Below are 10,921 nucleotides of genomic sequence, written 5' to 3'. Positions count from 1 at the left end.
TTTACTATTATTATATTTTTTTCAAGTAATTTTTAATTTGCAAAGGACTTTTACTCACATAATGCATCACAAGGGTTTTCTTTGTACAGACAGGGTCAAATTAGTTTTTATACTATGGCTTTAAAATGCTATAAAGTACTAAATATTAAATAAAAATGAAACACAATGATTTATTTTTTTTCATCAAGAATTTCATTTCTGTTTCACTTCTTTTATGTGTGATGAAAAAACTTACACTTAAACAAGCTACAACTGAATTAGTTCAATGGAAGAAAAACGCTGTGAATACTGTGGAGAAACAACTGGTATTATTCAGTGTCAATGTGGTAAATATTTTTGTAATGGTAAAATTATGAATACTGGAATATGCCAACTCCTTTATCATATGAGAGTTAATTCCCATTTTAGTATCTCTTTTGATGGAGTTGTGCTAAAATGTTCTCAATGTGAAGAAACAAATATATATAATCTTCATTATAAATACAACTCAAAAGATTTCTTATGTTCTCATTGCTTAAAACGCCAGAATAATAAAATAACCAAACAACTATACACTAAGAGTATTGTTAATGAAGGTGCTGTTATAATAGATAACTATGAAGTTGGTCAATCTGTTTCTTGTGTTAAACAAGATTTAGTTGATAGTATTGAATCTCAATTTCCAAAAGAAAAAACAAACAAAAGAGTTAGAGATGAATATCAAACACTTAAAGATTATGTTCAGACTTACTTATATCTGTCTAAAGTTGAAAAGAAAGAAGAGCGTAGAGTAGCTGAAGTTGAATTAAGACAAGAAGAACAAAATATTAAATTTTTCAAGCACCCAACATGTACAACTGCTGAAATTAACCTTTATAAAGCTATTGGAGGTCTTCAGTTAGAAGACGAGGTAATTATTAGTTGTGGTGGATTAAAAAACATGATTAATGACACAAATTCAATAGAAATAAAACTATTTCCATCTTTATTCTTTAAATCATCAAAATGTGTATTTGGAGGAAACATCACTTCGATTAGTGGTAAAACAGTTACTGTTAGATTACAAGACTCTCTTTTTGGAACAGAGTGTAGTGATGATGAGACATGTCAAATTACTAGGAAACATCCAACAAATGAGAAAAAATGGAAATATGATGAAAAGATAGTGAAAAAAACATCATTATTTAGGATTTATTTTTTTACTAATGACAAAGGAAATCCATTTATTAGAACACTAGAAACATTAGAAAAACGACACCTTGATGGATATTATTCAAAAATATTGTGTTGTAACAATTACCAAGACAAAAAAACAAATGATACAATAACTTATGATGAAATATTAACAGATAAATATAATATTCCTAATTTATCTAACTTAAATGATTACCAAATTAAGGCTATTTACAATGCTCTAAATGAAGATATCTCACTTGTAATAGGACCACCTGGAACTGGTAAAACTACAGTTGCTGTTTCAATTGCACAATATTTGATTTATAACAAACATAGATTTTATAATAGAAATAGAGCTGAAAGAAGACTATTAGTTTGTGCATCAAGTAATAATGCTGTTGATGTTATTTGTTCAAAACTTATTGAAAAAGGAATTCCAACAATTAGAATAGTTGCAGATGAACAATTTGAAAACTGTAGTGATAAGATACGAGAACATTCATTATTAAAAAAAGCAATAGAATTTACAGAAAAAAGAGGAATTAAAATGGTGTCAATAACAAGTTACGGTGATTTCACTGCAAACCAAACTCAAAAAAGAAGGTCTAAAAAGCATAAAAAATTGACAATCAGTTTAACTAGTATTGATCAAGCCGAAAGTACAGGAGAGTTATTAACAATTAATATAAGAGAGTTACTAAAGAAAAAATATGGACAATATCTAACAGAAGATGAAAAGAGAAGAGTTCAAATTTATCATGAAACATATTTATCAAACCCAATAAATCAAATAAAGTATGGAGCGTTTGAAGACTTTGTCAAACGAACTAATCCAGATTTACAAAAAGTTTTAGATAGAATCAATCAAAAAATAAAACCCAGTGAGAACGAGTATATTAACAAATTCATCTCAGATTATTTTGGTGAGATATTAAAGGGAATAGAATGTGTTTGTTCTACACTCACTACTTGTACTCGTTCAACATTATTAAAACAAAAATTTTTTGCATCTATTGTTGATGAAGCTGCTCAATCTCTTGAACCAGAAACATTGGCTGGAATTATTAATGTTAGAAAAGCAGTTTTAATTGGAGATATTCAACAATTACAACCAACATGTCTTTCAACTGAGGCTAGAGAAGCTGGATTCCAAAAATCAATGTTTGAACGATTTATGGCAAATACACAAATCAAAAGAACAATGTTAAAAACACAATACAGAATGCATCCAGCAATTGTAGAATTTTCAAATAAAATGTTTTATTCTTCTAAATTAGAGAATGGGGTGAGTAATGAAGATAGATTTGATAGTAGAATTATTAATTTCTTCCCAGATTATACAAATCCTATAATGTTTATTAATTGTGATGGAAGAGAAGAATGTGGAAGTAGTGGAACAAGTTATAATAATGAAGGAGAAGTTCTAATAATAAAACATATTGTTGGTGGCTTGTTGAAGAATAAGGTTAAAGAAAATGAAATAGGAATTATTTCACCATATCAGGCTCAACAAGAACTTATTTCTCAATGTGTTTCTACAAAAATTAAAGTTGCTAATATTGATGGATTTCAAGGAAATGAAAAAGAATATATTATTTTTTCTTGTGTTAGATCAAACCAAACTCTTGGAATTGGATTTGTGAGTGATTATAAAAGATTAAATGTTGCATTAACAAGAGCTAAATGTGGACTAATAGTTATTGGTAATATTCAAACATTAATAGGATCTAAAGTTTGGAGTATGTTGGTTCATCACTTTTACTTGAGAGATGCTTTATTTGAATTGAAAGGACATGGCTTTGTTAAGTACAAAGTTGAAGATAAATATACAGAAAAATTCAATTGTCCATTAGAAGAGTCTCCATTCCAAGTTAAACATAGAGTTGATGATTCTGAGCTAAATAACAACGAAGTAAATTCTAGTAGTAAATGTATTTTACTGAAACAAATTTCTGATATAACAGAAATCAAAACCACTCAACAAAAAATCTTCTCTAAAATACTAACACCAAAAACTATTTCTTTCGAACAACATCCAAAACTTCGAAGAGGGTTTGAGACAAAAGTATTCAAGAGGTTTTCGTTCAAGAACCTCCCAATAGTTGGAGAGGTATAGGATATAAATTTTACAACTTGATAAATAATTTATTTTCAATTATTTTTTTGTTAAATAAAACTAAAAAAATTAAAAAGCAAGAAAATGGAAGAAGTGAAAGAAATTGATTATAAAGAACGATTTACTCATCCTGGAGGACTTCCAATTCATGAAAAAAGAGTTTCTAGATGGGACAGAAAAATAAGAGATGTATTACCAAACATTCCTGTTCACATTCCTCCGTCATTAGATGAAAAGTATTGGGATACATTGGCAATAAGGATTAGATATGAGGAGTTACAATACGCCCTTGGAACACATCGACTTGGATTAAACACTGAACGAGATAGAACCCCATCACCTCCAAAGCAATATAACGAAAATCAACAAGAAATAACAAGAGAAATGAGAAGGGAAGAAAAATTAAAAAATGAACGTCTTTATGTTGTTGATCGGGCAATTGAAATTTATCCATCATTTAGAATTCCAGCTGAACTTGCTAAACCAAGTGGAAAACGAACAAAAAAGATATATTTTCCTAAAGATAGGCCTGACACTAATTTTATTGGTTTGATAATTGGACCACGAGGAGATAACCAGAAAAGGCTTGAAAAAGATAGTGGAGCTAAAATTTCTATTAGAGGTAAAGATCCAAAAAAATTAGGGAAATTGTCAGGATATGGAGATAGAGAAAATGAAGACTCTCATGTATTTATTACTGCAGATACTCAAGAAGCTTTAGATCTTGCATGTGAAGAAATTACTAAAATTATAAGTGCCCCCTCAGAAGAGATTAATGTACTTAAGCACAATCAGTTAAGAGAACTTGCTCTTTGGAATGGAACATTCAGAGAAGATAGAGTGTATGAAGTTGAACAATACGAAAGTGGAATTAAGTGTGGGTTTTGTGGAGATAGTTCACACGCTACTTGCGACTGTCCATTAAAGAAACAAAAAATGAATGAACACCAACAAGAATTAGAGAAAGCATTTGATGAGTTTATGGAAAAAATACAACTTCAACTAGTAAATTGATTGTTTTCTAAAAGAAAAAAAAAATAAAATACCTCAACTTTTTATTTGAAAAGAGTTTCAAAGGCTTTATCTTAAAAATTTATAGTATAGTTCTATATTAACTATGTCACAAATAAATGAAAGTTATATGTCTGAAGATCTTCTTGATAGAGATGTCACAAGTCTTTCAACAACTAATGGTCCAACAAATGGAAATTCTATGAGACAAACACAACAAATGAATCAAAGTCAATTTCAATTTACATCAAGATATGTAAAAACATTATCCTCTACACTTCAACTATTATATAATAAAGAATCAAAAACTCCAGTTGTTAATTTATGGATTGATAGTAATGGAATTAAATTGTTTATAGAAGAGAAAGGTGTGTTTCAGTGTATTGTGTTTTGGCAAAGAGATTTATTTGAAATATATGGATTTGAAGAAAAAGATCAAGAAATCAATTTACGATTACCATTAAAAGATTTATTAGTATTCTTTGAGTCTGCACTTATTCAAACAGAATCAAGGGTTGATATTTATATTTTAGAAACTAGTTCAGTATTATTGCAACTTCGAACTAGAATTACAACTGTTAGAATGAAAATATCTACTTATTCACAAGATGCCTATAATAATAGGGTATTTGAATTTAGTACTTACAAAGGAATATTACATATCTCTGCCACTTCAGTATCATTAATGCCATCATTTAGATCATTAGAATGGAATCATATGTATATTACATTTGAAACAGATATTCATGGGAAATTAATGATATCATCACAATCACCTTCAGATTCTATTACTACAACATATTCATCTCAAACATTTGTTCATTTTGAATGTCTAGCTAATGTCACAGCACGATATCATTTGAATTATTTTAGAGCTATTAAAAAGGCATTAGACCAATCAAAAAAGGTTATAATATTAATGAATTCAAATAAAATGTTATATATTGAGTGTACTTATGAATCAGATGACAAAGAAGTTTCTGCAGAAATTGCATTTTATGTTTGTGCACAAGTTAGTGATGACATGATTCATGAAGAAGAGCCTCAACAACCAAACTTAGACCAACACATAGAAGAAGAAGAACATGACCCTCCTTTAATACTTAAAAATGAAGATGAATTAAATGAAGAACAACCAACAATAATAGAAAGTAATGAGTTGTATGATGAATGAAATAAAACCAAACGTTAAAAATATTAAATTAAACCATTCAACTACAAAATATTTATGGTTCTACTGGATTTAACAAAAAGTTAGAAAGGTCTGAAACTGTATTAAAAACATATTTACAAACCTTTTTAATATCATCTTCTACTAACTCATGTCCTTCTCCATATAAAACTCCAATTGCATCTACTCCTGCAGATTTTGCCATTGTAAACCCTGGCGCAAGATCATCAATAACTACAATTTCAGATGGTTTAAGATGATATTTTTCTTTAATTGTATCAATAGGATAAGTGTATGGTTTACACAATTCTGGATGTCCTCTAACACTACCAAATATTTCGTCTGGAATAAAGTTATGCTCTTCGTAATGTCTTTTAATATCTTTAGCATGTGAATGAGAACACACACAAACTATTCCTCCTTGTTTCTTATATTCAATTAACATCTCAAGAAATCCTGGAAACATTTGAGGATGTCTAGTAGCTGTGTATTCAAGCCATAATTTATATTCAAGGTCTTGTTCTTCTTTATTTAATTTCATAACATCTCTAATATATTCAAAATAGTCATAGTCCCATAACATTCTATACCATTCTTGTAATGATAAAATTTTATAGTCTCTTCCTTTCATAACACTGTTCTGAATATAATTATTATCAATTTTTTAAAGGCTTTAAATAAAAAAAAACAAACCGCAAAATCTAAATATGCTGGATAATGAATTGATGGAGTAGAATCAACAGTTGTATCATCATGATCTATAACAATACACTTATATCTTATTGGCATTATTTTTAATTGAAAAGAAGTTCTTCCTTTTTAAAAAAATAAACGAACAGGGTTTCATTTTATTTTAAGAATAACAAAAATAAAAATTTTTTTTGTTAAGAAAAAAATTTATAAAAAAAATATAAAATTTTCTAAAAAAAAAAGAAAGAAAAGAAAGAGATGGTTACAACTATGGCACATCTTAATGAATGTATTAATAAAGTTAGTGAGTTAGAAGTTATTCATGAAGAAGTTATAAAAGAAATTTGTGAACAATTTAAAATTATTTGTTTAAGAGAACAAAATGTTGTTCCAATTAATAGCCAAGTAACAATTGTTGGATGTTTAAATGGACAATTACATGATTTATTAAATATTTTTAAAATGTCAGGGAAAATACCATTTACGAATTATTTGTTTTTAGGAGACTATGTTAATTTTGGAATGAATGGATTAGAAGTTTATATTATCTTAATGTGTTATAAAGTTTTATATCCAACTAAAATAATTATGTTGCGTGGTCAAAATGAACTTAAAATGTTTAGTGAAATTGGTGGATTTCAATCTGAATGTTTTAGTAAATACGGTAATGATAATGTATACCAAATGATTGTTGAAACATTCAAATACTTACCTATTGCTGCAGTTGTTCAAGGAACTTATTTATGTTGTCATGGTGGAATTTTAAATCATGTATCATTAGATAATCTTAATACACTTCCTCGTGTTAAAAATCTCACTGCATCTGATGCTTTAACTTGGTTTATTATTGCTCAAGCTAAAGAAGAAAAATACACAAAATATTTCAAATGGTATGAACGAACTGATGAGTATCAATTTACTGAAGCTGATGTTACTCAATACCTCGAAAAAGAAAATTCTAATAACCCTTCAAGACATTTTAAACTTCTTATTAACACAAATTCATTACAACCATTAGGTGAAGTACTCTCTGATAATAAGTCTGTTCATTCTATTTGGAGTGCAACCAATTTTGTTGGAGAGTTTGGTAACTTAGGGTGTTATTTGGAAGTTAGTAGTGCTGGAATGATTGTTTCAGTTCAATATTGTGCACCACCACTCTCTGCTATGCCAAAGAATTGGAAACCATTACGACAACAAATCCCAAAAGCTGTTCCTGATTTCTTTGCTTAAATAACAAAATTCATCGTTCCTTGGTAGTATTATGTTATTTATTTTTAAGATAAATTTTTAACAAGATATAATCTTATTATTTTCAATGAACCAATTTCAATTTACTATTCCTCCAATTGATTTTGTTGGACAAAAGATTGTTGACAAAAGTACTTCAATTATCGTTCCACTTACCATCGTTTGTTCTTCAATGAGTTTTTTATTACAAAGTTATTTTCATTATTTGTTTATTTTGTTATTAATCACCTTTAGATTCTTGGATTTATCATTGGCTTTATTACACAAAACGTATTTGTAATGCTTTCAATCGATGGAATCGGATTAGCATTTTGTTTGTTAGCATTTGGATTACCAATGCCTTATTTACGAGCAAACTATCTTGAATGGCAAAAAGTTGGAACTACAGTATCTCGTTCATCAAAGAAAGCTAAAAATGAATAACTGTTTTCTTTTTTTTTTATATATAACCAAGTTGTTTGTCTTTTGATATCAATCTTTCTTGAGGATAATCATTTTTGTAGAAAAGATAAAAGGATTATAGTAAAAGGTAAGGCATAAAGAAAAGAGTTTGATTCATATAATTTTTTTAATTAAATTCTAGATTCGAAAAAAAACATGGAACTCTAGAAAATGTCTTACGCAAACTAATAATTATCATTTATTGAAATGACAAGTAGACGTTCTGATTGGTTAAATCCTATATATACATCAGACTATACATACCAAGCTACTGTCAAACAAGATCCAACTAACTATACTAGATTTCATAGAATTATTTATTATATGATTCGAAAGCGTGGGCTTGATGAGATGAGGGAATCTATAAAATATATTTATGAGTTAATTTTAAGCCCACCACTATCAGATAGATTTACCACTTTTATGGAATTAGTTGATTTTAGTCAAGGAGATCCTACGAAGGTTATTGCTCCTTATGAAGAAAACGAGATTAATAGGTGTATGGAACAAAAAAATAAATTAGAATATGAAAAACAACTATTACTTGATGACCGTAAGCAAAATTTGAAAATTATTCATAATAACAAAGAAGAAATTGACTCTCTAAATAAACTAATCAAACAACAAAATGCAACTATTATTGATTTGAAGAAACAATTAAAAGAACAAGAAACTAAAGCTTCTGAATTAAAACTTCAAGTTGAAAAAGTAGCAGGTAAAACTGGCATCGAACAAGATGAACAAATTAAGATATTATCAAAACAATTAAAAGAAGTTAGAGAAATGAGTTTAGATTATTATAACGATGTTGTTGGATTTAGAAGATCTTTAAGAAAGAAAGAAGAAGAATTTAATACATTAAAAGAAGAAAAAGAAGATTTATTAGCACAACTTACTAAATTAAAAGAAGTTAGAGAACAGGAACATAGAGAATTAGAACAATACCAATTAGATAGAGAAAAAGAAGTTAAAGAGAAAGAAAGAAAAAGTATTGAAAAAGTGAAAGGAGAAATTGAAAATGAGACAAAACAAATTAAAATGGAACGAAGTAGAATCAAAAGTGAATGTGGAATAAGACGTGGTGATGACAAACCAGTCTCAAGGTATTCAGTTCCATCAAATGAAGAAAGTGTATTATCTAAAGTAGTTCCATTAAACCAAATGAAAGTTGAAATTTCACAGTTCAAAGGTAAGATTGATGAAAAAACTAAAAGTAATCAGAAGATTTTTAATGATTGTATTGATTTAGAAGATCTAATTCGAGAGAGAAATGGAATTAAAAAAGGAAGTGTTACAGCAAAAGAAGAAATTTTAGAAAAACACTACTCAGAAATGGAAAATCAAATTAAAGACTATGCAGCACAAGGTCTTTTGGATAGTATAAAGAAAGAAGAAGAAATTATGAGTAAAAACATTCATGACTTAACAGGAGAAGAGGTTGATCAATGTTTAGTATATTGTGTTCAACAATTTTTGAAAGTTTCATCACAAGAAGTAAGGTTGTTAGATCATATTAACTTACTTAAAAAGGTCATGGATGGAGTATCTCAAAGTACTATCTATGAAGAGTCAGTTCGTTTAACCGAAAATATTTTTGACTTAGAACAAACATTACTTAAAGTAAAAGAACAACAACCTGAATCATTCCTATTTTAGAGTAGGAGATTAATTAATGATAACTGATTTTTTTAACATTTTTAATTGATTGTATTTTTTAAACATAAACAAGTAAGGAAATAAAAATTCTAATAACCAAATTAAACAAAAGTACAAAGTTATTATTAATATTTAAGTTCAAGAAAAAGAATGACATATAAAGTCTATAATATCTTGTTTAATGAATGAATAATATTCATTTGGGTATTTCAATTTATTATAACGGAAAGGCTGTGGTAATGCGGAGCATGTGAGAAAATTTTGTGATGAATCATAGTCAATATCAATACATTTTGTACTCTCATCAAACTCTTTTAACAATCCATTAAAATGATTTAAAAATATGTTAGTAACATCAGGTTCATTTGGCTCAATTCTAATATACTGTTCAGAAGAGATAGCTCTTCGTTTTAATCCACCCATCATTTTGACTAAATGATTATTAATGTATTTTCCTATATTTACAATATCTTTTTGAGTAATTTTTCTTTGTTTATTAAACAACACTAAATCAATATCTTTAACTTTTTTCATAACCATTGTATATTGAGCACTTCTAGTCCCTTTTATTTCAAATTTTACTCCTTCTTGTTCAAGATAGTCCATTAATGAATTACAAATTGATGCATCCATATTTCTTTTACGTTGTCTTCTTTTCTTTTTATCTTCAACAGTAGATAACTTTAACATTTCTTCACTTAACCTAGTAGCACTAGTCATAATTTCCATATCTTGATTTCCATCAGGAGTACATCTATGAACAAATTTAATAGTTAATAAAGGAAATGTCTTTTTTGATATTTTGTATACTCTCTCTATCCCAATTTCATATCCAAACATGTTTAATAAACCAATAAAAACTGCTTGTTGACAAGCCTCATTTGTTTTTGAAACTTGTTTCAATCGTTCCCAATCAGGTTTCTTTTTGTCCTTTGTTTTGAGAGAATTTGGATGATTGAATTGGAGTTGAGAGCATTGAAAACGTATTTCTTTCTTTTCTGGTTGTAGAAATTCATTTATTGTTTTCAATGAATCTGATTGAGTATTTATACTTTTTGTTTCCTTATTACCAATAAATGATTTACTTAATTGTATTGTAGAAATATTTACATTTTGTTGTACTTCTAATGGTGGAATATTTAATTTAGGAATAGGTTTTGCAGTTTGAATTATGAAAGAGGGTATTTGAGAATATTGTTTAGTATTTTGTTTTGAGACGTTAATCGTTTTTGATAGTTCTTTTTCATTAAAATTGTTAACATTATCACTTTTGACTATGTCAATAGATGAAACACCATTTTGTGGATTTGTGACATTAATAATTGTTGGTGAAATATTATCAACTTTTGAAAGTGGTACTTTTGTCAACGAACTTATTCCATCAAGAATTTTAGTCATTCTAAAACACACTTCAGTGAATAAATTATTAA

The 10,921-nt window shown here is 27.9% G+C and overlaps 7 protein-coding genes across 7 annotated transcripts, besides 6 other annotated features; 5 read left to right on the top strand and 2 right to left on the bottom strand.

Annotated features, from left to right (window-relative positions):
* Positions 1-265: 265 nt before the first annotated feature.
* EDI_272190 (uncharacterized protein) lies at positions 266-3,271 on the top strand (the record flags this gene model as incomplete). The annotated part of the gene is made up of 1 exon (XM_001737030.1): positions 266-3,271. One exon carries the CDS (start codon positions 266-268, stop codon positions 3,269-3,271), a length of 3,006 nt encoding a protein of 1,001 aa, XP_001737082.1.
* A 20-nt stretch (positions 3,272-3,291) lies between these two features.
* Positions 3,292-3,347: a sequence feature (AT_rich).
* Positions 3,348-3,355: 8 nt separating this feature from the next.
* EDI_272180 (branchpoint-bridging protein, putative) lies at positions 3,356-4,285 on the top strand (the record flags this gene model as incomplete). The annotated part of the gene is made up of 1 exon (XM_001737029.1): positions 3,356-4,285. The coding sequence occupies one exon, from the start codon at positions 3,356-3,358 to the stop codon at positions 4,283-4,285; it is 930 nt and encodes a 309-aa protein (XP_001737081.1).
* Positions 4,286-4,412: 127 nt separating this feature from the next.
* Positions 4,413-5,456, top strand: EDI_272170 (uncharacterized protein; the record flags this gene model as incomplete). The annotated part of the gene is made up of 1 exon (XM_001737028.1): positions 4,413-5,456. One exon carries the CDS (start codon positions 4,413-4,415, stop codon positions 5,454-5,456), a length of 1,044 nt encoding a protein of 347 aa, XP_001737080.1.
* Positions 5,457-5,508: 52 nt separating this feature from the next.
* EDI_272160 (uncharacterized protein) lies at positions 5,509-6,242 on the bottom strand (the record flags this gene model as incomplete). Its single annotated transcript, XM_001737027.1, has 2 exons — positions 5,509-6,093; positions 6,147-6,242. The coding sequence occupies 2 exons, from the start codon at positions 6,240-6,242 to the stop codon at positions 5,509-5,511; spliced, it is 681 nt and encodes a 226-aa protein (XP_001737079.1).
* A 56-nt stretch (positions 6,243-6,298) lies between these two features.
* Positions 6,299-6,385: a sequence feature (AT_rich).
* Positions 6,386-6,401: 16 nt separating this feature from the next.
* EDI_272150 (serine/threonine protein phosphatase PP2A catalytic subunit, putative) lies at positions 6,402-7,376 on the top strand (the record flags this gene model as incomplete). Its single annotated transcript, XM_001737026.1, has 1 exon — positions 6,402-7,376. The coding sequence occupies one exon, from the start codon at positions 6,402-6,404 to the stop codon at positions 7,374-7,376; it is 975 nt and encodes a 324-aa protein (XP_001737078.1).
* Positions 6,586-6,607: a sequence feature (AT_rich).
* A 34-nt stretch (positions 7,377-7,410) lies between the features above and the next one.
* Positions 7,411-7,459: a sequence feature (AT_rich).
* A 492-nt stretch (positions 7,460-7,951) lies between these two features.
* Positions 7,952-7,973: a sequence feature (AT_rich).
* Positions 7,974-8,042: 69 nt separating this feature from the next.
* On the top strand, positions 8,043-9,491 carry EDI_272130 (uncharacterized protein; the record flags this gene model as incomplete). Its single annotated transcript, XM_001737025.1, has 1 exon — positions 8,043-9,491. The coding sequence occupies one exon, from the start codon at positions 8,043-8,045 to the stop codon at positions 9,489-9,491; it is 1,449 nt and encodes a 482-aa protein (XP_001737077.1).
* Positions 8,795-8,894: a microsatellite.
* Positions 9,492-9,629: 138 nt separating the features above from the next.
* Positions 9,630-10,889, bottom strand: EDI_272120 (uncharacterized protein; the record flags this gene model as incomplete). The annotated part of the gene is made up of 1 exon (XM_001737024.1): positions 9,630-10,889. One exon carries the CDS (start codon positions 10,887-10,889, stop codon positions 9,630-9,632), a length of 1,260 nt encoding a protein of 419 aa, XP_001737076.1.
* Positions 10,890-10,921: the final 32 nt, after the last annotated feature.

The sequence above is a fragment of the Entamoeba dispar genome, genomic scaffold (genome assembly GCF_000209125.1).
Source record: "Entamoeba dispar SAW760 scf_1105229460223 genomic scaffold, whole genome shotgun sequence".
Taxonomy (NCBI): Eukaryota; Evosea; order Mastigamoebida; family Endamoebidae; genus Entamoeba; species Entamoeba dispar.
The sequence above is the reverse complement of the archived record's forward strand: the minus strand, read 5'-3'. Positions and strand labels throughout refer to the sequence as shown.